Source organism: Oryctolagus cuniculus, chromosome 6 (genome assembly GCF_964237555.1).
Source record: "Oryctolagus cuniculus chromosome 6, mOryCun1.1, whole genome shotgun sequence".
Classification (NCBI taxonomy): domain Eukaryota; kingdom Metazoa; phylum Chordata; class Mammalia; order Lagomorpha; family Leporidae; genus Oryctolagus; species Oryctolagus cuniculus.
In genome coordinates, this window is record NC_091437.1 from 157,752,250 (window position 1) to 157,775,755 (window position 23,506).

Consider the following 23,506-nt stretch of genomic DNA (forward strand, 5'->3'; position numbering starts at 1 on the left):
ACCCTGGACTTCTCACCCCTGGGTACCCAAAGGTCCTGGGACTGGGAGATTGTGGAAACTTCAGTGTACAAGGAATGACAGTCATAAAAGTGAATCCCATATTTAGGAGTAAGAACACAATCCCTGGACAGTTACTAAGAACCCACTCTGCTCTGAAGAGTTGCAAGACAAGCAGCCTCTCTTTTCAAAGAGCCTCCCTCTAAATCCAGGGCATACACACACCCCTCTCCATCCTCACACACACAGACACTATACAACCCCACATACATGCACACACACTCACACACTTCCAACACGACCCCTTCCACACTCATCCACACACACACACACACACACACACCCTCCTGCTGTGGCTCCAGAGAACAGATGGAGAGGGAGGTGTGGAGAGAGGAGGCAGCGGGTCTGTCCCTGAGGCCCACAGTGATGGGAGCTCACTCAGCCAGGAGGGCCCTGCTATCTGAGCACTGGCCACACTGCATGGCAGGGCCCTGATACCTGTCATGTAGCAAGAGACAGGGTCCACACTGAGACCACTGGATGTTGCATGTTTGGGTTTAGCAGAAGCAATCCCATCTTTTGACCAGGGAGAGGTAGGCATGTCTAGGCCAGGGGTCACTCCAGCCTCCACGAGTCAGGCCCAGTGATGGAGATGCATCCACTGACTCCTGCCACCAGCATCCATTTCCCTTCCATCACCTTTGAGATCCCAGGGAGAGCCAGCTTCCCTGCAAGGCCTCACCTCTGGGCAGAAGTGTCAGCAGCTCCTTCCTGCTGGTTGTCTCTGGAAGCAAAGCACATGGGCAGTTTTCTTAGAGCAGTGACCTTGGTGAGGGGCCCCACGTGGAATGTGAAGACGGCATCGATCGGCCCCATCCCAGCTCCTGCCCTGATTGTCAACCCCTGTGTATGCAAGCCCCCGTCCTTCCTACCCACAGTCTGAGCCAGGCAAAAGGAGGCATCCAGAAGGTTCATGGAAGAGTTGATGCCAGACCGAGCCAAGCACTCTATGGCAGTCTTGTCACAAGTACACAGCAGGTGCTCACAAGGGTCCGTGGACTCTGTGCATAGAGAAATGGAGGAACAGGTTGGAAAGATCTTACGGAATCCCAAGGGACACTGTGAGTTCCAAAACTGAGCTCCTGGTCTGCCCTTTGAGGATCCGCTACACTTGCACATCAGCACCATCTCTAAGACAGTTGTATGGACCCACACTCGAGGTCATGCCCACTCACTTTCTCTCACACTCAACCCAACCCATCAGCAATCTTTCTTACCCCACTTTCAACATACTGAGAGCCTGGTCTTGTCCCCCATCTCCACTCTGCCACGCTGGCTGAGCTGCCATCACTGAATGCTGGCCTGGGATGAGTCCCTGCTTTCTTCCTTACTGTCCAGTCTCCTCTCCAGCAGGAGCAAGAACAACCTTTGAACAACTCTGGTCAAGCCACGTCTGTGTTCTGTTCAGAACCCTCTGATGCCTTCCCATCACCTGACGGTTTCCCACCAGACCTCTCCTTCCTGTCCCCTCAACAGCACTTGTTCCCATCCCTGACCCCTGTATCCTCTCTCTGCACTGCACCTCTCCCAGGCACCCACAGGGATCCCTTCCCACCTCTTCGGGCAAGATTTTGTTCAAATGTCATCTCAGTGGGGGCTTTTCTTGTCTTTCCTGTGTGAACAGGAACCTCCACCCCAGCCCTGCTTATCCCTTTCCCCTGATTTTTCTCCAGAGCCTTTGTCACCATCAAGTGCACTATTTCATCTGATACTTTCAATGTCTGACAGCCCTGGACAGTGCAGAAGGTCAGGACCTCTCAAACCCTGGAACAGCTGCCGTACACTGGTGCCTCACTCAACACAGACCTGGTGAGTGAATGAATGAATCCTGCTTTCATGCTTACTGGGCTCTCACCCGGTGGGTCACACCCTGTGCCCCATCTTGGTCCTTCCCTGATGCTCTGTGCCCTAGCCAGTCCATATTAGCTGGACTTGGGAATCAGGTGGATCTGGGTTCAAACACTGGCTCTGACACTTAGTGCCCTGCGAAAAGTTATTTTATTGTTCTGCACTTTCCTTCCCTTGTCTGAAAACGGTGAGCAATGGCCCCCATCGAATAGGGGGTGAGAAGGAGTGACACTACTTTGTGTAAAGCCAATCTCACATAGTAGGCATGCACAAAGGATGGCTCTATTACAGTGCCCCAACACACTCCTTCCAAGCTTTGCCTGTTATATTTCTTCTGTCAGAGTTGCCCGGATACATGAAAAATAAATAATTCCTGTAGTCACACAGCAAATAATGTGGACAGCTGAAATCTGAACCCATAAATGTCTGGTTCTTACACACCAGCACCACTACCACCAGCACCACATCCACCTTCACTATCCCCACCTCCACCTCCTTCTCTGAGTTCTTAACACATACCAGCCCCCTTGCTAACCATTTCACAAGCACTGCTCAATTTTGTTTTCATAATAAATCTCCAAAGTAGGTATTCTCCTCTCCATTTTGAGGTTCATAGGAGTTAAGTAACTGTTCCAATGTTCACAATGCACAAGAAGAAAATTACTAATCCTTCCCAAACTCTCAGGGTCACTGCACATGAAAATTGTCAGTTACACCTGCACTCCCATGTCTGTTGCAGCACTATTCACAATAGCCAGGACACAGAGATCACCTACATGTCTATCTACTGAAGAATGGACAAAGAAAATGTGGCATCTGGTCGCAATGGAATATTCTTCAGCCACAACAAAGGATGAAATTGCAATAACATGGGTGGAACTGGATGTCATTATGTTAAGTGAAGTAAGCCAAGCATAGAAAGGCAAGTATCATAGGATCTCAGTCCTGTGTGGAGTCTAAAATAGTCATCTCATAGGAGAGAAAAGTATGGTGGGGGTTGCCAGAGGCTGGGAAGGGAAGAAGAAGGAAGGGGAGGGAGAGGGTTAATTGGTGGGTACTGGGCTGGAGCTAGATCAGAGTAAGAATTGCTGGGTCTCCTTTGCACACTAGGGTACTACAGATAACATTAATGTACTGTATATTTCATTATAAGAAGGAAAAAACTTAGAAGATAGGGTTTTGGATGTTTTTGCCATAAGGAAATGCTCAGTGTTTGAGGACATAGATAGATTTACCCTGATAGCACATTATGCAATGTATACATGTATCAAAACAACACATGATACTCCATAAATGTGTCCAATTTTTATGTGTGTTACAAATGTTTTTTCCCTAAATACAAATAAAACAGTCTGCTAATCAATAATCTGCTGACTTGTTCCCATGCATAAAACATTTATTGTGCATCTGCTCCATGCAAGCGGCAGATGCCATAGCTCCAGCCCTCATGGGCTCTCAGTAAGGACTGTGATGATGCCACTGGCCATGAGGGATGCAAGTGGATCCTGGGAGCCCTGGGCTTGGCCAGGCCTGGGCCCCTGAACTGTCCATTCTCAGCCCAGCCGCCCTGAGTACCAGGAGATGCTCACCACACATGATCTTCTTGCCAGTGCAGTCCACATCTGCACCGAGCTTGCCAGGGTCTTGCAGACAGTCCATCTCAGCCGCCTCCTCGTAGCACTTGCGGTGCTGGAAGCAGCAGCTGTGGCAGGGACAGCAGGGTGAGATGAGGGTCAGGGTTAGGGGAGGGGAGGGACAGACAGGTCCTGGTCATTCTGTGTCTCTGGATGGCTCTTGGCAGTGATCTATTTCAAATACTCGGTGAGCACATGCATGCACACACACACACACACACACGCCATCTGCTCTTACAAACTTCAGATGGCAGTGGGTCTTTGCATCCAGCCAGATGCCCTGGATCTTAGCATTTACTGAGATGGCTCAGTGAAGGCCAAGGTCAGGCCTGCCTGGTCCTAACCCCGATGCGGTCATTGGATGCTCCTTCAATCCCACTCCCTGTTGCTGTCCACAACTGTTTATGTGGCCAGCCACCATCATAAACAGCAGCTGTCTGTCTTTCTCTCTTCCTTCTGCCTGGCCTCACACAATATCTGAGTTCCCCAGCCCTTCCCTGTCTGCTGCTGGTGGGAGAAACAGCTCCACCACGTGCTTGGCTTCCCTGTGAAGACAAGGCCGAGGCCAATGTGGGGGTCTCCTGTAACGCCTTGACATAAAGAAACTGACCCTTGACCCATCAAGGTCAAGTTTCTAAACCCGAAAACCATGCAGCAAATGGAAAGAAGAGCAGATCAGCCACAACAGGGACCTGGCACCTTCTGCCTGTGTGCCCCTGCGTGGGATTGCACGAGACAGCCTCGCAAGCAGGTGGCTTCTGTACTGAGAAATCATCTGTCTCTCTACATGCACGACAGGTGTGTGAAGCTGACACTCCCAGCAAGTGGAGGGAGGAGAAAGAGCAAAGCTCATATTCTGAAGGCAGGGAATGATCAAGCGTTAACACCGGGAACTTTGCAGAGATCAGATACGATTGGGTCACATTAATAAAAAGAACACACAGGAGAACACTTAGGGGGTGAATGTGAAGCTTGCTTCTGCCCTGCTGTGGAGATAAGGAATTGGGGGCCCAGGGAGGGGCTGTGACTTCTGCGAGGTCACACAGCAAGTTTGCCGCAGAGGGAGTGGACGGCCGTGGCAGGGCGCTATGATTCAGCCCCAAGCATGGCATAGACACAGCACATGGTGGGCAACGTAGGTGCTCCACTGCGTAAACACAGAACAAAGTCAGAGCAAGACACAGTCAAGGACCAGGGAAGTCCGCCTTCTTGGCCAAAAGTGGATTGTAAGTGGAGAACTCCACTGGCTTGAGTGGGAGGCCCTAGGTTCCAGCTGGGTTCGTTGGAAACTTAATGATGTCTGATGACCAGCAAGGGAGGAGAGAGCAGGTTAATATAAACCTGGGCCCGGGAGGAGGCAAGTGAGCTGCCTTCGGATGTCTCCTCAAGCTGGGAGCCACTCCACTGCCTGGCTCCAGCCCTGGAGTGCTACATGGAGAGGGCGGCTACTCGAGGCACGGCCACCAACCCTCCTCGTGCTCTGCGGACAGGAGAAAGTGCTGAGTGGGACTCTGCAGCCACAGAGAGACTCTGGATCCTGGCTGTCCAGCTTCCTGGCAACTCATCACAGGCACGTTACTGACATCTTTCGAGGATAACGTTACCGCTGGGGAAACTGGGTCTTGGAGCCGTCTGCTAATAATGGTTAAGACGTTTGGGTTTAACTCCAGGGACTCCTCCAGACACTTCACATATAATGCTTGTGACAAGCCTGCAAGTGAGGCGGTGCTGTCCTTATCTTATAGGACACTGAAGCCCGAAGAGGACTTGCCTAAGGCTGGCACAGCCACGCAGGGACCGAGCTGGGGCTTGAGGTCCAGGAATCAGGCTCCAGAGCCTTGCTTTTAAATGCTGCCTTCCCTGAGAGAGCAGAAAAGCTGGGCTGGAAGCTGGGGATCCTGGCTCCGTGGCCTGTGCTGCTCCTGCACCTCAAAGTGGCTTTGCGACTTTTTGTTGGGCAAATGATCACCCCCGACACACACACACACACACACCCAGGGAGACTGCACTCCTGCCTGGAGGTTGGTGCAGGAATCACCTATGGAACGCTGGGGAGGACAGAGGTGCTGAGCCTACTGTGGACAAATCCTCAGGTACTGTGTCTATATAGGACCCCAGTTCTGTGCCTGGGAGAGAAGTTAAGGTGGGGCCTTGGCCTTAAGGGCCTTGGTAACTCTCATGGGAACTGGTTGGCAGAACAGACCCTGAAACAGGCTGGGAAAGGGGGCTCCTGAAACCGACACCCCATCCTTAATTCCATGGTAGCAGCTGCCGTTTGTTGAGTGCCTACCAGGTGCCACTCTGTGTGTTAGCTCATTCTGCCCCACGTGAAGCTTTGCAGCAGGTGCGATCATTGTTATGTGCATATCCAGGTGTGTATGCTGAGGCACGAAGGCTCTGTAACTTGCCAAAGTCCAGGTTTGGCACAGAGCATAGCTGACACTGAATGTGGCAGGTCAGGGTCTCCTGCAGTGCAGGCAGGAAGTCAGTGAGACCAGTAGAAAGAAGAAAAATATTCAGGCAGCCAGTGACCTTGGGCAAGCTACTTGATTTCTCACACTGTAAGAATTTGGGGGCACAAGAAAACATTGATATAGACCCTACCATGTGGTAGGCACTTGGTAAATGGCAGCAATTATTTTTGGAATTTGGTGTGTGATTTTAAGGTGGAAATGGCCTGCCTTCCAGGAGTGTGGAAATCCCCACTGCTGTCCAATGAATTGTATAAAATCAGAGAAATTGGGTGCCACCCGTTGTTCTGCCAGCCGGGGCATTCGTTTGGGACTGGAGACAGTGATGAATTAGTGTTTCATTCTTTGATGTCTAGGTACACAAGTTGTTTTATTTTCATAATTAAAGGAGGTGGCAAGGGAGGACCTAGAAGGAAAACATCCCCAGACAGGGCCTGGCCCAGTGCCCCATACAGAATCAGCCTCTCCCCTCTAAATGTCAATCAGCTCACGCCAGGAGTCGGTTTGCTCATGGTCCCTATAATGGGAAATTGCCCTTTCATTCCAGAGGCAATTTATACTCACACTTGCAGGTGTGGAGGTGTTTAATGGCAAAGCCATTATTTTTTGTCAACCAAGGGTAATCACTCTTTTGTTCCCTCATTTATTTTTAATCTTTGAAGAGCCATTGCAAGCTGACCACCCAGGCAATCGGTTAATTTAATTTGTGTCAGGTACTGTCTTCACGAGAAGTACAAAGACCTCATACAGAACAGACCTTCCTTGGAGGCTGCTGAGTGGAGTGCAGAGACAGAACCTGCACGCACGTGCTGGACCACGTGATAGGTGCAGGGCAGGGAAGCACAGGAGTTTGGGGAGGACAGAGATTGCCCTGGTACCTAAGAGTCGGGACATTCAAAGAGGGGGTCCTGCAGGAAATTCCAGGGCAGAGTTGAGCTCTGCGAGATGTTACAAAGGGACTTGTATGCGTCCGTGCAGATGAAAGACACTCCATCACACTGGGTTTGGGAACAGAGGGAGCGCCATGGCGTGAGGCATGGTTCAAGGAGTAGAGTTGAGACTGGGTTCAGTTTCCTACTTCTGCCTGCTTTTGTTGCTGATGCTATCATAGCTACAACTACTATTACTACTACTTTACTATTACTGCTACTACCACTCCCATTACTGCTGTTGTCGCTATTACTACTACTGCTACTGTTAATACGATTATTACTGTTACTACCACTACTAGAGCCCTGCTTCTATGGTTGCTACTGCTACTGCTACCGAACACTAATAATTCTCAGACTTCGTAAGACAGGCAGCATTCCAATCTCTTGAACTTGGTAACTTAATCCCAAGTAATAATTGTGCAATAGATATTATCATTACCTCCACTTCACAGATGAAGAAACTGGGACACAAAGAAGTTAAATAAGTTGATCTTAGATAGCAGAATCAATAAGGAGCATAGACGAGGAAGTACTGAGGCATTGGTAATATCCTTAAACGTTAACAAGTAGCACCAAATTTCCCAAATCGGTGCATGTCCCAATTAGCCCTCCTGTTCCAGTCCCTCCTTGCCACCTCCTTGCCAATGCTTAATGCTTCTAGAGTTTACATTTTGTTGCTAATATGATGGTGAAACTTGGCATGCTGTTTTAATTTGCAATTCCCTTGTAGGGAGGGAGGGAGCATATCTTTATTGGCCTCTTTTCTTTGTATTCTCCATCAGACATTTACCTGTGCAAAGAATGGATGGTGTTCTGTTTATCATATGCTCAGTGGCAGATTATTGCTTTTGGTTCAAATGTGTTAAATGGTACAGAAATCTTCTTAGATGCTTTACCTCTCTTGGCCAGAACTGCTCTGAATTAGAAATATTTCTCAAACGTTATTATGCAGAAGAGTCACTGGGGGGAATGTTTAAAATTCACACTCCCAGGTTTCACTCAAAGGTATCCTCAGTCAACAGTGGTTGAATGGGTCCCAGGAGCTTGCATTTTAACAAACACATAGGTGGTTCAGATACAGATGAATCCAAACTTAGAATGCTAAAATGAAGCCTCACATAAATTAACAGGTTAATATCCCACTGGAATGAGAGGAGACCACAGATCGCACTGTAATGTGAAGATGAGGACAACAGTCGCCTGGGATTAAGGCATTGTCTGAATCTCCAGGGCAGGACCGTTTCCATTTTTCTGCTCTGCCCTCAGATATCAACCATGCTGTTTCTTGCTCACCCAACAGCCTTGATCCCTTCTTCCTTACCAACAAAACTGAAGGAAGCTGAGCCTTCTCCTTAAGTCCCTGGCGATGTTTCATGAGCATTCTCGGAGGACCATGGGAATCCCATGCGCTCACATTTTGGGCTTGCTTACCTGTGGATCTTGCTCACCTGTCAGGCTCATCAAGGGGTAGCCCTTCCATTTCAAATCTACAGGCGCAGCCATAGTCTTCAAAATCCCGGGGGCAGAGACCAGCCACACACTTCATGCCGTTCACGAATTGCAGCAGAGCAGGGAAGTTGGTGAAGACAGCCTGAAGCCAGGTGAAGTGGGATCCCAGGCAATCTAGGGGGAGGGGCAAAGGTCCTGATGGGTTCTGGGAACCAGGGTCTAGGAAAGACCCCCTGTTCATATACCTGGACTCTTTATACCTTGGATTTCCTACAACTTGGGCTGATGGTGCTACATCAGCCTAGCAAGCACCTATTGTGTTCCCAGACTGTTCTAGAAAGTTGGAGGGATGCAGGTTTCAAAGCCACAGCCCCTGTTGGCTGTCCAGCTAACAGTCCTGATGCCTTCTTCCTTGCTAACGAAGCTGAAGGAAGGCAAGCCTCCTCCCTAAGGCCCTGGGAGTTCTCAGAGACTCATGGTCATCCTATGCCTCCATGCCAAAGATTGTGCTGGAGCTGAGCATGGAATTCAGATCTGGTCATTAAAAACTTGAAGTCCTAACAGCTCCTGGAAAGTACTTCCTACTAGACAATAAAGGCATGTGGGGAGAGTCTGTTGATCTACACCTTTCTCCCCCGTTGAGTGTGGATGAGGTTATTTTGGTTAGAACTGTGGCTGTTTCCACCATGAAGCCTCAGCCTAAAGTTAAAAATCGGTGTGCTCAGGGCAGCAGTAGAACAAGATAGAACGAGAAGGTGCATCTTCACTAAGGCTATGTGTGTTGGGCTTCTTGGGCCTTCATTCTACTTGCTGTTTTAGATGATGGCATGTCCGTATTGTTTAAGGTGCTGTTAGTTTGCTGAGTGGATCTCAAGTGATACGGTGCTGACTGGCACTGTAGACTTCCAAGCCAGTGTAGGAAGGAAAGGGGTACAGACACAAGCTTAGGTGGCAGAAATTGCACCAGGTGCTTTAATTTGTCTAGAAGGTGAGCTTAGTACACTGCACAGAAAGCTTTCATTCTGTTATGCCGTAAGCCTTGCATTAATCCCGTCTGTCACCTCCATTTCACAGATAAAGGAAAGGTCAGAGACGTTCCCAAAGGATCAGGTAGGGATAATAGTTTGCCCTAAGCATACTGCAAAAAAATTGGTGAGACCACTGTTAATATTGTCTGACTGTAACTCTCATGTTCACCTTTTCCATTCTGTGCTCTTCGGGCTAGAGAACTATTAAGTGCTAAATGGGGTGACTTGATATGACTAAAATGCATAGGCCACACGAGGCAGCTTGCAGGATCAAGGAGTCATCGGTGTGGGCCAGTTCCACCCTTGACTGCTCTGGTTTCTCTCCACCTCATTCACACTCCCTGTCTCACGTATTTTTCCACAAAGCCTCACCAGAAAAATTAAGAAACGATTCTATAATGATGGGAAAAGCCACTTAGGGTTTATGTGTGGCGTATTCTAGAGCACCTGCCTAGAGTCATGTATACTCACAGCATCACTCAACCTGACAGCAGCCCTGAGTCTCTGCTTGGGGCCAATCATATTGTCCCCTCATTTTGGAACACTGTTAGTGATTGATATAGGAACCATCATGACATCCTGGTCATCAGAACAGATATGCAAGTGATAAATGGAGTTCTTTGTACCCTTAGGAATCCTTAAGTTACATATTCAGAGACTCTGGGATCCTTAAGTCAGTCTCTCACCTCTCTCTCTCTCTCTCTCTCTCTCTCTCACACACACACACACACACACACACACACGTATTTACTCATGGGGGGTGAGGATAAAATCACTTTGTAAAGGGGAGCTAAGCTCTAGATTCAGGAGAACACCTCCCTTGTCACCGTGTGGCCTTAGGCAAGACACTTAACTCTGACTTAGACTCAGTTCCCATGGCTGTAAAACGAGGACACCAGTCCCTTCCTGGCCAGTTTGTAGTCAGGACAATGACCAGGTGCATCATCCTGCAATGAAAGCCGTCCCTTCACCCATCAGAACCTGGGTGTCGTGGTTGGGAGCCTGCTAGGGTAGCTGCCGCACTCAGAGGACAGAGACCAAGGCCCTGGTAACTTCCTCAGATTTCCCACACATACTTCATGCACTGCTACTTAACAGATACAAGCAACTTACCAAAAACTTCAGCCACACCTTCCACGTTTTTGAACACCCCATTGAAGAACGTGGTATCTAAGTGGAAGAAAGAGAAAATAAGTTAAAAAGTCTTGGTTTCTCCCTCTCTGCTCCTCCAGATCCAGAAGGGTCAAAACTTTCCTCGTCTAAGGACAGATTTGATCTTGGACTAACTTTCTAGACACACAGGTTGCCATGGAAACCTGAACACGAACAGTGAGATGTGCTAGTGGCATCATTGATCAATGATTTAAAAACAAAACTGAGCCCCACATGGGAAGGGGTAGCAGGCCTGGAGGAAAGGTGGGTGTGCTGGGGATAGCTGGTGGGCAGTCATTGTCTTGGCTGTGTTTCAGCGTGATGACTCTTGCGACTGGAAACGTTCCCACTGAGCATCCTACGTATTCTCTCCAGGGAGTTGTTACTATCGATGTGGGTATCTGTGCAGAAGGAAGGTGCCGGGCCAGGGAAGCTCTGTGGTTGCTCCTGTGGGTCCCATTCTCTTACACCTCAGGGGTTATCTAGGGGAACCTGAACTGCTTTATAGATCCTTATGAGGATATTGTCGCTGAAGAGGGAGGACTTCTGTGGCCCACAGGCACGGATGCTGCTTTGCTCTGATCCTGCGCAGTGTCGGGTATGACCTGTGAGTCTAAATGTGTACCTGCAGAAGACCCCTGAGGGAACTGTTTTCCCTGGGGTCTTTGCCATTTGTCATATGGGTTTGTGTGGGACTGTCACCTTGCATGCAGAGGTTCATGGACAAAGGTTGATCAACTCCTCTCTCTAAATGGTTGCAGATGAGCCCTTGCTTGAGGGCTGACATCACCAGCTCGCTTACCACACCTTGCGTTCTCCAGTGATGCCCACATAAGGACCATTGAGGATTCTCTGTAATCAAGCACCAGAGTAACTTCCCCTTTCTCCTGGATCAAATATATTTATACCTGTATCCATAGATGGATCCCCTTATACCTGTATCCATAGATGGATCCCCTTATACCTGTATCCATAGATGGATCCCCTTTCTTTTAACTTGAGCAGACAATGCGCCATTCTCTTGCCTGCCTCGTAGGAAGCTCACTTTGAAGCTGACATACAGTGACTTCATAACCCTCGTGATCCCTTCATTACTTCATTTTCCTGCTTTCCCTTTACAGCAGACCTCTGTCTTGGAGGAGAGACTGGCAGGTCAGATTGGGAGAGATTTCTGGGGAGATTTCTTCCACTTGAGTCACTTTAGTAATGCCACAGCAGTAAGTGGCTTAGGGTATTTTCAGAACATATCGTATTCTCTGCCAATATCCTAGACAAAACCTTCTACCCAGATCATAAGAAAAAATCAAACAGTTTTTACTGATAGTTTTTGAGAGTCCTGGAGGCAGCTCCCGAGGGAGATGTGGTGTATCCAGAACATGGCCCCCTGCAAAAAAGGAAGAAAGATGAGGGTTAGCACTGCTGTCACACACCTGCCGTCGAAGGCTAGGAGGTGACGGCCAGGGAGACGGCAGCAATGCATGCCACTCGTTTTCCTGCACATTTTCCTGGTCCCTGCCATGCGCTAGACCTCTGTGGTTGCTCTTGAAGGTAACGAAGGGGAAGCTGGGATAGCCCTGGTGTGCTTTTCTTTAAATATTTATTTATTTGAAAGGCAGAGTTGCAGAGAGAGAGGGTAAGAGACAGACATCTTCTATCTGCTGATTCGATCTCCGAATGGCCTGGCCCAAGAGCTTTGTCTGGGTCTCCCACCCAAGTGGCAGTGATAGAAAGCATGCAGTTGGTCTAGAGAGTTGCTTGTGTTTTAGTATCAAATGGACAGTTTTGGAGGCAGACGTCAGGTTCATGCTGTTGGGAAATCCCATCAATTAGAACCACAGCCTTCCCAGAAGCACGCTGGACACAATCTTCTCAGGGAAGTGAACCCCAAACCCCACCTCCCTACCCCCGCCGCACCATGATGCCTGGCTTTGCCCTGATTGGCTTGGAGCCTCACACCATTGACATTTGGGCTGGGAAGCTTTCTGTTGGGTGTGTTTTTCTGTGCCAGTGGAACCACCCTCCAGCCAGCTGTGGGGTGCGTGTGTGTGCACAGACTCTACCAGCCGACACTGAGCAGCTGAAAGGGAAAGAATCTGGGTGAGGAGGGCTCCTGACTGGTGAGCAGCCATCTGTCCAGATCCTCTCTCCTGCCACCCTCAGGAGTAATAGTCACAGGCTGCCACTTCCACCCTCTTCTGACTGAACTCAATCTGCTGGAGTTTGCAGAAAGTCCTGCTGGTCGGGCGTCCCTGGTCCTTCCCCCTAGCTGTGTGGGCTTGGGAAGACCTAGCCTCTCAGACCCCTTATTCCTCACCTGTAAAACAGGAGAGCAGAGACAAATGAGTCACCCAGGACCTTTCCTTGTCCTTTGACAAGGACCCTAGACTTTGCCCACCCCCCTGCAGACACCTACTGATGGCAATGGAAGAACAGGAAGCTACCAAGAGGGGAAGCTGCGGTTCACTGGCTTAGGGCAGGGCGGTCCATTTAGCACCGGAGATCTCCATCCCTTCCTCCTGGGACACACAGTTCAGTGGCTCAGCCCCCGATCATCAGGTGGGGTGGGCTGAGGGTGAAGTTCAGCTTCACGCTGCTGGATGTGCTCACTGGCATGCACATGGGCCAAGGTGGCCGGATCACAGACATAACCAAACCAACCTTTGAGGGGGTACCTGAGATACTTGGGAACAAACTGAGACCCAAATATGGGATGCAGGCGTCCCAAGCAGCAGCTCAACCTGATGTACCACAATGCCTTCCCCTTGGCTCCACTTTAAAGTCCAAATGTTGTGCAGAATAAATGAAGCCAGGCTGGCGCTGACTGTGGTTTGCAGGTGAGAAGAAGGTACTTTGCCTTGGGGGTGTTCAGGGTGGTTGGGGGGTGCATTCCTCCATCTAGGTGGGAGGGGGCAGGCCTCTCTGTTTCTGGTGCAGCCACATCGCCTCTCTATCAGGCTCTCGGCATGGAGAGGACTTTCCTTCTTGCCCGGGAGCTACTGGATACCGGGGGACAGAGTTCCACAGACCCAGAGGGAGATTCCCAATGTCAGTTCCATTTGAGCCCTTGTCACAGTGCCTGTGTGATTGCTCCAGCTCTGTTTGCATTTGGCATAATTGCCTCTGAAGCTACCAGATCAGTATAACTGCCGGCAGCTAAGAAAACCTGTAACCTACTTGAGCAGCAATTCTGTGATACTGCCTGTTCCTGAGTGATTACTTCACCGCTGCCCCTTTGTGCCGCTGATAATGAAATTCCTCTCTGGAGGGTGGCAGGTGGGCGTATTAATACGGTAGGCTCTCTCCCTCACACGCCTGCTTACTCTGCGGCTGTCACACCCACACCTTTGCAATCATAACTACAAGAGGCACTCTGGATTCTTGGTTGTTTTTCCTGGAGGGCTGAGAATTCGGTCAGCGTCCCGCAGCAGGCAGGGGTAGCATGGAAGGTCAGAGCAATGTCAGGATAATGTGCACCAGAATAACATTGATTCCAAGCCGGGGAGGTGACTGGCCTCATCCTGCTTGGGGAGCAGAGCCCATGCTGTGTTTTGCGTCATCGCCATGTCTGATGGTGCCCCCAGGGCCGGGCACTTGTTACCATTTCATGAAACCCGTACTCTGAGGACAATCCAGCACCTCCTGACCAGCTCATTAGGCCTGCAGCCTCTGTGACTTGTCCCCTACCTTGAACTTCATGCTCCCACCATGCTGCAATCTATGTGCATAAGACGCCCAACTCCTTGCTGCTATCCTGCCTATGCCTGGGCTGTGCCCAGGGCCCGGGGTACCCTCCACCCTGTGCCTGCTCTCCTGGCCTTACAGCCTCCTACATTTTCTGGTTCTATTTGCATATGAGAAGAGCAAAGAAATGTGCCCTGAATAATAAGAGCTCTCAGTTACCTGGTGCTTGGCCATCTAGGAAAGGAGCAAGTCCAGGTGTTTGAGAGCTGCACAGATACAAAAGCAAGAGCGTAAGCAGGAAACAGGCCAGAGGCTCCAGGAGGACTTGAACTGATCACCCAGGCTGCCAAGGAACCTGCTTAGATGTCTTTAGGTTTTGGAGGTGCAGAGCTCACTTGGGAACGTGGGGATGAAAGAGCAGGGGACACTGCTGTGCGTCAGAAAGGCCAACACTCTCCAGACGGAGGACAGCAGCCCGTGACCAAAGGTGGGGCTCGGGTGAAGGGGAATTTCTCAGGGGCCAGTGCTCCCCTTTGGGGCTCCGTCTTGTTCTCTGTGCCATCTCCCACCCCCAGTTTGCACAGCAAGGTGCTCCCCGAAATCCAGTGAACTAAACCTACAGCTCATCGCTGATGTTTGAGCCTCCTCACTCACTGGGCAGGGGAGAGGAAGTGCCAATAAGTTCATGAGCTGGAATTTGACCTCTCCCTGTGTTCCTGTTAGCAGGAAACATGGTGTCAAATACAAGACTCACCGGCAGGGGGCACCAGCAGCACACTCAGGAGGAGAAACGCGATCATGGCAGGAGAGCCAAGGGCAGGACTGGGGTTTCGATTGAGCAGCCTCCTGGGAGAGAAGCGGGCAGATGTGATGAGTGTGGCTTCGGGGACCCCTCGAAGGAACTTGGCGAGCTCTGCCCCTCCTCTGCTTCACACGGGTGCGGTAAAAGGAGAGAAGTCCTACAAGTGCTCTATTGTGGCTTTGCCTCCAACACGATGGCGTTAGGGAGACCCCGTTCTCGGTCTGAGACTCAGTTTACCTGTCTGTCAAATGGAAGCTTCACCGTGAGCTCCTGGAAGACGCCACTGTGGTCTCATTGATTATCCTGTGCTCATGGATTGAGGCCTGCCAGGGGTCGGGCATCAAAAATTCAGGGTCGAGGAATGCAAAGTGAGGAAAACACACATTCCTAGGCTGTGAGCCCTTCACAGACCCACAGAAAAAGGAAGCAATTGATCAAGTCCTATAGTTTGAACATCAAATAACCCACACATCACAATGCACCAGTATTCCAAATATATCTGGGGCAAACTGGTTCTGAACTTTTGTACTGACATCAAGTAGCGAATTTGGCAGCCATGGCCTGCTGGTATGTCTTGCCACATGCATGTCTGACTTCTTGGAGTCTGTGAATGATGAATACTGGGCTGCCATAATACATAATACTGTCCTAAGGGTTCAGTATTTAGCTGTGACAACAGGGCCGGGTGTGCAGAGCACAGGAACCCTGCTGCACTCAGTAGCAGCTTCTCTCTGCTCAGATCAGCACAGATTGAAATAAGCACTTGCAGGACGTGAGCTGGTCAACCATATATTAGAAAGGGGAAAAATGCATCAGGGATTTTTAAAATGATGTTTGCTTCTTGGCACTGTAAACTCCTAAAGATTGTAAAATGATTGGCCTCTGCTTTAGAATGTGATTTTAGAACAGTGAATGATAACATAGCAGGACACAGGCCATCCCAGGGGTCCACAAAGTATTGCTGATAGGGTTGCCTATGTGGTGCACTGAACAAAGGTGCTTGCCAAGGAGGGCAACTAGAGACCAGCACTCAGCTGGTGCTCAGCTCCCAGGCTTGCCCTTGCAGGGTTGCATCAGCCTGGAGTAATGTCTGCGAGTTGTCTTCCCAGAGGCCGACACTGCCCCACGGGCTGGTGGCTCACTCTGCCTGTGGACAGGGCTTGGTGTTGGGAAGGTGTTCCAGAGGACGTGGTGGGCTCTGGGATAAGGGCTCTATGAACCTGTCCCAGGGCCTAGCCTCGCCTCTAGTGGCTGCAGGGTAAATACCTGCCTAATGCATGAGAAAGGGTCAGATGTGTGTTCTTGGAGAGTCCCACTGGGCTCGGGCCTCCTCTCCATCCTGCTCTGCTTACCACCTGCTTGGGCCACACAAACGCCTAGAGCAGGTTCATTTTCCAGGCTGGACAGGCACTCTCTTGTTCTACAGAAACTCACTTCTGAATGAGTCCCTCTCAGGCCGTGAGAGCAGGTTGAAAACTGAGAGTTTCGAGATGGGAAGTGGAAACGCCACAGGTGAGCAGCAGGTGACACTTAGAGGTGTCCAGTGGCCCTACGGAGGCCGCCCTGAGCCCAGGCAAGGAGGTGACTGCCTGGCATTGGCTGGGGCAGCTGTTCTCCATCACGCCCTGGAGAAAGGGGCACCTGAATCACCCAGGCCAAATCCCATTTCACAGATGGGATAACTGTGGCCCAGAGGTGGACAGCTTGTGGCAAACACTCCTCCTCCCCACGCCTCCTGGCTTCCAGCCTGGCACTGTTACCTACATGCTTGTGGTGCGGACTGGCTATGTTAATCCACGTGAGGCACTCGGGAAGCCCCTGATCCGGGGAAGTGGCTCAAACACTAGGAATTAGTTGCAGGACTGGGCCCACTGGAAGGTAGCAGTTGCAATAAAGGCCTTCGTGTTGTTTCTTAAGTGTGGTCTGAGGCGGAGCCCCTGATCACCGGCTGAAGCCGCGTCCCCAATAGGCACTGCTGCGAGGGGAGCTGCCAATCCGGGGCCAGCCAGTCTGTTTCAGCCTCTGCTCCATGGCCAGCCATTCGATCCCAGGGGGACAGCCTGGTAATTATTCATCGCATAGCTGCCATGACACTGTTGTTACTTGCTTTGGAAGGCCTTCAGTGTGGCCAGCTGCTGTCTAGGTTGTGGCTGGACACGGGGTTGACACTGGGTTGGCTTTCCCTGCTGAGAGCCAAGAACATAGAAGTCCTGCTGCCAGCCAGAAGGTGGCAGCAGACAGACAGCTCTGAGAAACCGTGAGGTCGCCTGAATCTCAGGGTCCTGGGAGGATGGCACAGGCTGTGACTGAAACCCAGCAGCCTTCTATGGCCAGCAGGTGGCCTGGGATGGATGGGGTGGGAATTGTTTCGTGGAAGCCTCCAGGGCAGTCCGTGGCCCTGAGTGGGGCAGTGCTGTCCCTGTGGGCCTGAGAGGGCTCTGCAGGCCTCTCCTTGGTCTGCAGGTCACGTTTGGGATCCTGGTTCTCCTATTTCCTGATGAGCAGTTCCACAGCAGCCTAGAAGGTCCAACAGAAAGGCCTTCTGGCTGGACAGACCTTCCGCTGGCCAGCAGGAGGCAGCACATAGCCCTGTGGTGGGGGGTTTAGGCTCTGCCTTTTGCTCATTAGGTGCCGGGAGTCAGATGCTAAAGCACCTGGAATACATTTTCCTGGGCAGCAAAATGCACATTCGACGGCTTTCACGGGAAGTAAATGGGATAAGCCTTACAACAGACATGGCACCCACTGAGTGCCCAGTCAAGACCGCCCACAATGAAGCATGATTGCATTTCCACACCAGGTGCCCTGGAGAGGGTCCTGGGCCCACACAGGTTTGCAGGACCCTTGCACAGTGCTGTAAATTTCTCTCCCAGGTCAACTCACCAGGTGCTGGGCCTCTGGTCTTGCATCTCCTCCTACAAGGGCTCAGAGTGCCTTTGGGTTTCCCGCTACATCCTGGAGCAACAGCCAGGTCTCCGGAAGCCCCCAGGAACCCTCCCATTCACCCATTTCTCCTTCCCTCCCTCCTCCTCTTTCCTCCCTCTTTCTCCCTGCCTCCTTCCTCCCTCTCTGGCTCCCCACACCACCAGAAGTGGAAGCCTACCTTACTGTACTCCGTGCAGTGCAGCTGGATGAATGGTGCTTGGCCTTGAACAAGGGGGGACTGCGTTCCTTTATATTCCAAGGAAAGACCCTTAGTCATGTGAGCCCTCACCCCTCCTCACCTGCACAGCCTTTCATGAGTGCTGGCAGGTGGGCTGCCACAGAGGGGCGGAGGGCATCCCCACAGCACAGCTGGGAACAGGGGAAGCCTTCATATTAAGAGGCCCCCTTTGGAGCCTCAGAAGAGACCCTTAATTAGAGCACAATGGCTCCCCTGTTCCACACCCACCTCCCCTCAAAGGCTGGGAGGCCCAGGGATTATGTCCCCGGGGTCATCAGGGGAGCTCTGGGGGATGAAAGATAATGAGTGTCACATAGGCTCTCCTACGGGAAGAAAGGCGGGCTTTGTCTGGCAAGAGGAGCTCTTCGGGGTGATTGTTCTTATATGTTCCTGGCCTCAGACCTCGGAATCTGATGCCGCTTTTCTTTAGGGGTTTTCAGTCCCAGCCACGGGGAAGGCTGAGCTGGGCTTTTTAATCGGGTACCCTAGGTTCCTGACCAGCCCTGCTTCTAAGTAACAGGTGTGATCTTGAGGTTGTCACTGCTTGGTCTTGGCTTCTGCATTTGTTAAATGGGGATAATTTTATTAGGGTGGTGAGGAGGAAGGAAGCCGTGTGCAATGTGTGGGATGGGGGCTCTTTAAATCCTACGTTCTCGCGCCTCCTTGAATCCCATGGGACATATTTTCTTGAGTTTAACAAGCAGAGATAACATTTACTAAGCACCTGTTGTGTGCCTCTGTGTTTCAAAGGACTGTGCCCTTTTCAGCCCCACAGCAACCCTACTGTTGCTGTCTTTGTAATCCCAGGAGGGACAGAGCTTGAACTCCGCTGTACCAATGAGAAAAACATGGTCGACAAGATGGTGACACTTGTTGATTCTCAGGCGTGATGGGGTCACAGGTTAGCCTAGCTGCAAACCCTGAGTTTGTTCACTCTACCCCTGCCTCTTTCAGAAAAAGAATTCATCCAGTAGTTCAGGGCACAGTTGTGCCTTCCCAGAAGTAGTTGTCTCTGTGCACTGAAACCCTTGTTTGCAGGTCGTTAATGGTCAGTCGGAATTTCATGTGCACAACATTGTTCCTAGTCCTTTCTCGACGGCACGGAAGGGCCACCATGTTTGCACCCTGAAATCAGTGGGGGTCTGTGGTTCAATTTCACAAAATTCTCTGATGAGCATCTCAAGAACATACTGCTGCTCATTGCTAACCCTTAATGCGAGCTGCACAGGTGTGTTGCTGTAGCCGTTTTTCAGGGATTTGAGAAGCCTCATTTTCTTCCTGTCGCCTACAACAGGGCATCTTAAACTTAGTGCTGTTGACGTGTAGAGCTGAATCGCTCTTTTCTGGGGGAGTTGGCCTCCGCGTGGCAGCATTGCCACTGGATTACAGTTGCAGTCCCCAGCAGGTGTGACAAGCTAGAGGATCTGGAGATATTGCCCAGTGTGTCCTGGTGGGGCAAAACCCACACTGATTAAGAACTACCGTCTCAATACCCCTGGAGTCTTGGTCTTTCTCTTCTCTGTTGCAAGCATACGGTGAGAATGACATTGTCCTGAGAACCCAGACATCAGAGAATAAGGCTATTCCAAATAAGGGTTTAAATTACAGACTTTGGGTGCTATGGTAGCACCCAAATTCTCACTCCTGCAAACTCACAACATAGTGCATTAACGCAGAAATAGGAGGACGTGTGTGCACACAAACACACAGAGACACACACTGGGGCCATGAAACACCAACACACCTCTTCTTCCTCTCCCAGCTGCCCCTCTTTCTTCTCCTCACTCCCTCCATGTTTTCGTCTCTTTCTCTTGCCGACCTAGCTCATCTCTTGGGAATGGATGAACTCGAAATGTACAAGCACTCTTGCTGCTTGAATGCTGTTTAAGGACATAGCCTGTGCAACTGTATGCTGCTGCATCATCTGGGGAACAAGTACTGTCCCGTCTCTTTTGCTTCATCAATTAACCATGGGTGGCCACAAAAACACACGGAATGGTAAGGACTCAGTTGACAGCATCCTTGATGTCTCTTCATTTCTCTAATCATAACCTAAATAGGGGTTTAATCTGCTCAGGGAGGGTCAAAGCTTCCTTACACTGGAGACCTTTGCACTCCAGGTGCTGGTCAGTTCATTCTTGGGATCTGTTTTCCTCCTGGCGTTACTGTTGCTGAGAACAATGGAGGGACCAGCTGTAGAAAACAGGTCCCACGTGTTCCTCTGAGCCTTTGTTCTTCATGATAGATTCATGACTGGGCCTCAGAAGCCTGCAGACAGCCTTCCCAGGGATGTGTCCATGAGGGCTTTTCCCCATGAGTCAACAGTCCTGGTCTTGGGTCCAGATCATCAGTCCATCCTCCACCTTCCCTAATGATAATTTATTCCTTAGGGGATCTTGGGGGCCCTTTACTGCAAAATGTTTAAATTACTATGAACTTCATCAGAGAGCAAGAGTAGTCAAGTTAACCCATTCTTAATGATTGGGGTGGTTTCCTTTATTCCCGTCTGGGTAGCAGTCACTTCACCCTGTGTGTGCCCTTAACCTTTTCAAATGAGAGAATCCTTTCAGACCCCAAAAGTCATGACAATACAGCAGGTACTTATGAACTTGGCACTGTATGACCTTGAGGCTGTCAAGCGTTCCGAAGGTCGAAAAGGGGCCTTTCCGGGCATTGTTGGACAGGAAAGTGGCTGCTTGGGTTCCACCTCCCTAAGTACCTCGCTGTTTACACACAGTGCCTGGACACTCAAGTGTCTTTGATGGTGCGGGGTGGGGGGATGGGGAGTGTCATTGTCTTGCATCTTGAACACAACGTGACTTTTGTTACCAAACGGCGGATGTGTGATGACCAGGCAGAGCCCTAAGATGATGGTGTGGAGGAAGAGCCCTCCTCCACTGGAAAGAATGCTGTCCCTGGGAGCAAGGATTGAAGTGCTCTGTGAGGGGCCACTGCACACAGACTTGGCATTAATGGGGGTACTGGAGCAACTGCAGACCTGGGTTAGTTAAAAGGGACTGGATACAAGGAAGGGGTCACATAATATGTGGATAGCAGTAGAGGGCCAGCTTTGTCAGTATAGGGCACTCACATATTGTACCTTTCAAGCAAAGGTCTGGCCTTGGACCAGTCCCAGGGAGCTAGCCTCTAACCCTGCGGACACCCTGGCTGAGAAGAGTGTCTCTGTGTAACAAAGTGATTTATGCTGAGTCTTGAGATGTGTGGCACCTGTTTGACCTCTAGAGGGGTGGGAACAGTGAGTAGTTCAGCCATGTAGGCACTCCATTCCTGTGTGAGTGAGCCCAATAAAACCCCTGGACTCCAGGGCACAGATGAGCTCTCCTGGATGGCCATTCTCTCTACACACTGCTGCACAACTTTGCTGGCAGAATTCAGTGCAGTGTGCAACCCCACCTAGAGAAGAAAGCTTGTACCTGGGCTCTCCTGGGCTCTGCTCATGGTGCCTTTACTGATTTTTATCTGTGTCCTTTTGCTGTGACAAATGGCAATTGTGAACATAGATTTTCTGGACTCTGTGCATCCTGCTAGTGAATCATTGTACCCCAGGGTGCAACATACGTACCTGTGGATTAGATGGTAATAAAAGCTCTACATCTTCTCTCAGTGAACGGGGCTGGGGAGAGCCTAGATCTGTGGCAGGTTTGATTGGTTGAATATATCCCAGTTTTAGTGTAAATAGAATAAATGCATTCGTGAATCTCTCCCAGTAAGGATTCAGCCTTCCTCAAGTCACCCTCTTGTTTTTTGTCTTTTCAAACTCTGTTTAAGTCACCCTGGGTACTGTGTCAGGATCTCTGGCTGGGTCTTATCTGTTCATATTAGTGTGCAGCCTGCCTCCCCATTGTCCAGTTATCAGTGTTACTGCATGCGTTATGGGAGTTTCTTTAGCAGAAATGTTAGGTTTGCGTGGAAGTAAAGCAGGCAGGGGATTCCAGCATTACTGCATTAATTTGAGGCTTCTAATAGGGTCCTTCTACCTTCCAAACTTTATACAGCTTCATAGGAGACAAAGAAAAGCTACTTCCAAAAAGGGCCATGCTCAATGCAACCATAATGTCCTGATGCCTGGATGAACTCTGCAAACGTAAGCCAGACGGGAGCAGGGCCAGGGTGAAGGCGCAGCTCCTGAATCCACGGATGGAGACGCATGTTTCTGCCAGGCCTCACACAGACTTGCAGATTTTCTCAAGGCATTTTTGTTTTAAGGCTGAAAAAAAGAAACCCAAGGTCCTGAGACAGAAACCCGACAGCTGACATAAATCAGACACCATGACGGTGCAGAATCATCCGGGGGCACACGTGGGGAGTCACTCAGAGTTAATGGAGTCGAAAGGACTCACACAGGTCTCCCTTCTAGCTGGCAATATGTCCAGCAAGGAGTAGACTTCATGTCTACTCTGCCCAGAGCCCTTTTTCCAAAACCCAGTTGCATCTAACTCATAGCCCCACTTTGCATGACGCTGATTTAACTTCATTAACACATTATTCAGTGAATGTAATATTTTGTATAGAGATTTTAATGAGGGTAAAGATGAAGAAAAAAGAGCTATTGTATTTGTAAGTTTGTAAGATTTCCTGTTCCTATCACGGACAGGGATTTCTGTCTTTGATTTCTGAGCCCTGAAGCTTGGTTTTTGTAAAGCAGAATGAAGGTGAAGATTTGCACAAGAAAAAAGAGACCCATGGGAGTTCTTATGACTTTTTGTAAAATCTAGTTAGATACTTCTTTTTTGAAAAAATGTTGATTATGTTTATTTCCATCTACTTAAAAGGCAGAGCTGGAGAAGGGGGGAGGGATTGAGATTTAGATTGATTCTATCCACTGGTTCACTCTACACAGACAGGGCCAGGCCAGGCTAAAGCCAGGAGCCCAGAACTCAATCCATGCCTCTCAGGTGGGTGGCAGGAGCTCAAGTACTCGAGCCATCACCTGCTGCCTCTCAGGATGCATTAGCAGGAAGCTGGATTGGACACAGGAGCCTGGGCTTGAGCTGGGCACGTGTATATGAGATGTGGGTGTCCCAAGTGGCAACGGCTTAACCCATTGCACCCCAGTGAATACGATGGGACTCACATTTGGGAAGAAAGGAAGGATGAAAGAAGGAGGTAAGGAGAGCAGATGCATGGGAGCAGAAAACACAAGAGAACCTGGCTTCAGGAGAGTTACTGAGTAACATGCTGGAAAATGATCAATGCAGACGTGGAGGAGGGCTCTTGTCGGAAGTGAGAGATACAGGATGGCAAGAAGAATAAAGAATTTCTGGGTTG

General features: G+C 50.1%; 2 protein-coding genes across 2 annotated transcripts in view; both read right to left on the reverse strand.

Annotated features, from left to right (window-relative positions):
* The window catches only part of OC90 (otoconin 90), a 38,307-nt gene extending 23,255 nt beyond the window's left edge, over nucleotides 1–15,052 (reverse strand). The window contains exons 1-6 of the mRNA XM_070075921.1: nucleotides 15,007–15,052; nucleotides 10,533–10,589; nucleotides 8,391–8,565; nucleotides 3,495–3,607; nucleotides 930–1,058; nucleotides 740–781 (exon numbers count right to left, since the gene is read on the reverse strand). Of these exons, the coding sequence (XP_069932022.1) occupies nucleotides 740–781; nucleotides 930–1,058; nucleotides 3,495–3,607; nucleotides 8,391–8,565; nucleotides 10,533–10,589; nucleotides 15,007–15,052 (562 nt within the window). The remainder of the gene's footprint in view (nucleotides 1–739; nucleotides 782–929; nucleotides 1,059–3,494; nucleotides 3,608–8,390; nucleotides 8,566–10,532; nucleotides 10,590–15,006) is intronic.
* Nucleotides 15,053–19,192: 4,140 nt separating this feature from the next.
* The window catches only part of HHLA1 (HHLA1 neighbor of OC90), a 38,476-nt gene continuing 34,162 nt past the window's right edge, over nucleotides 19,193–23,506 (reverse strand). The window contains exons 16-17 of the mRNA XM_070075922.1: nucleotides 19,426–19,502; nucleotides 19,193–19,342 (exon numbers count right to left, since the gene is read on the reverse strand). Coding sequence (XP_069932023.1) covers nucleotides 19,193–19,342; nucleotides 19,426–19,502 — 227 coding nt within the window. The remainder of the gene's footprint in view (nucleotides 19,343–19,425; nucleotides 19,503–23,506) is intronic.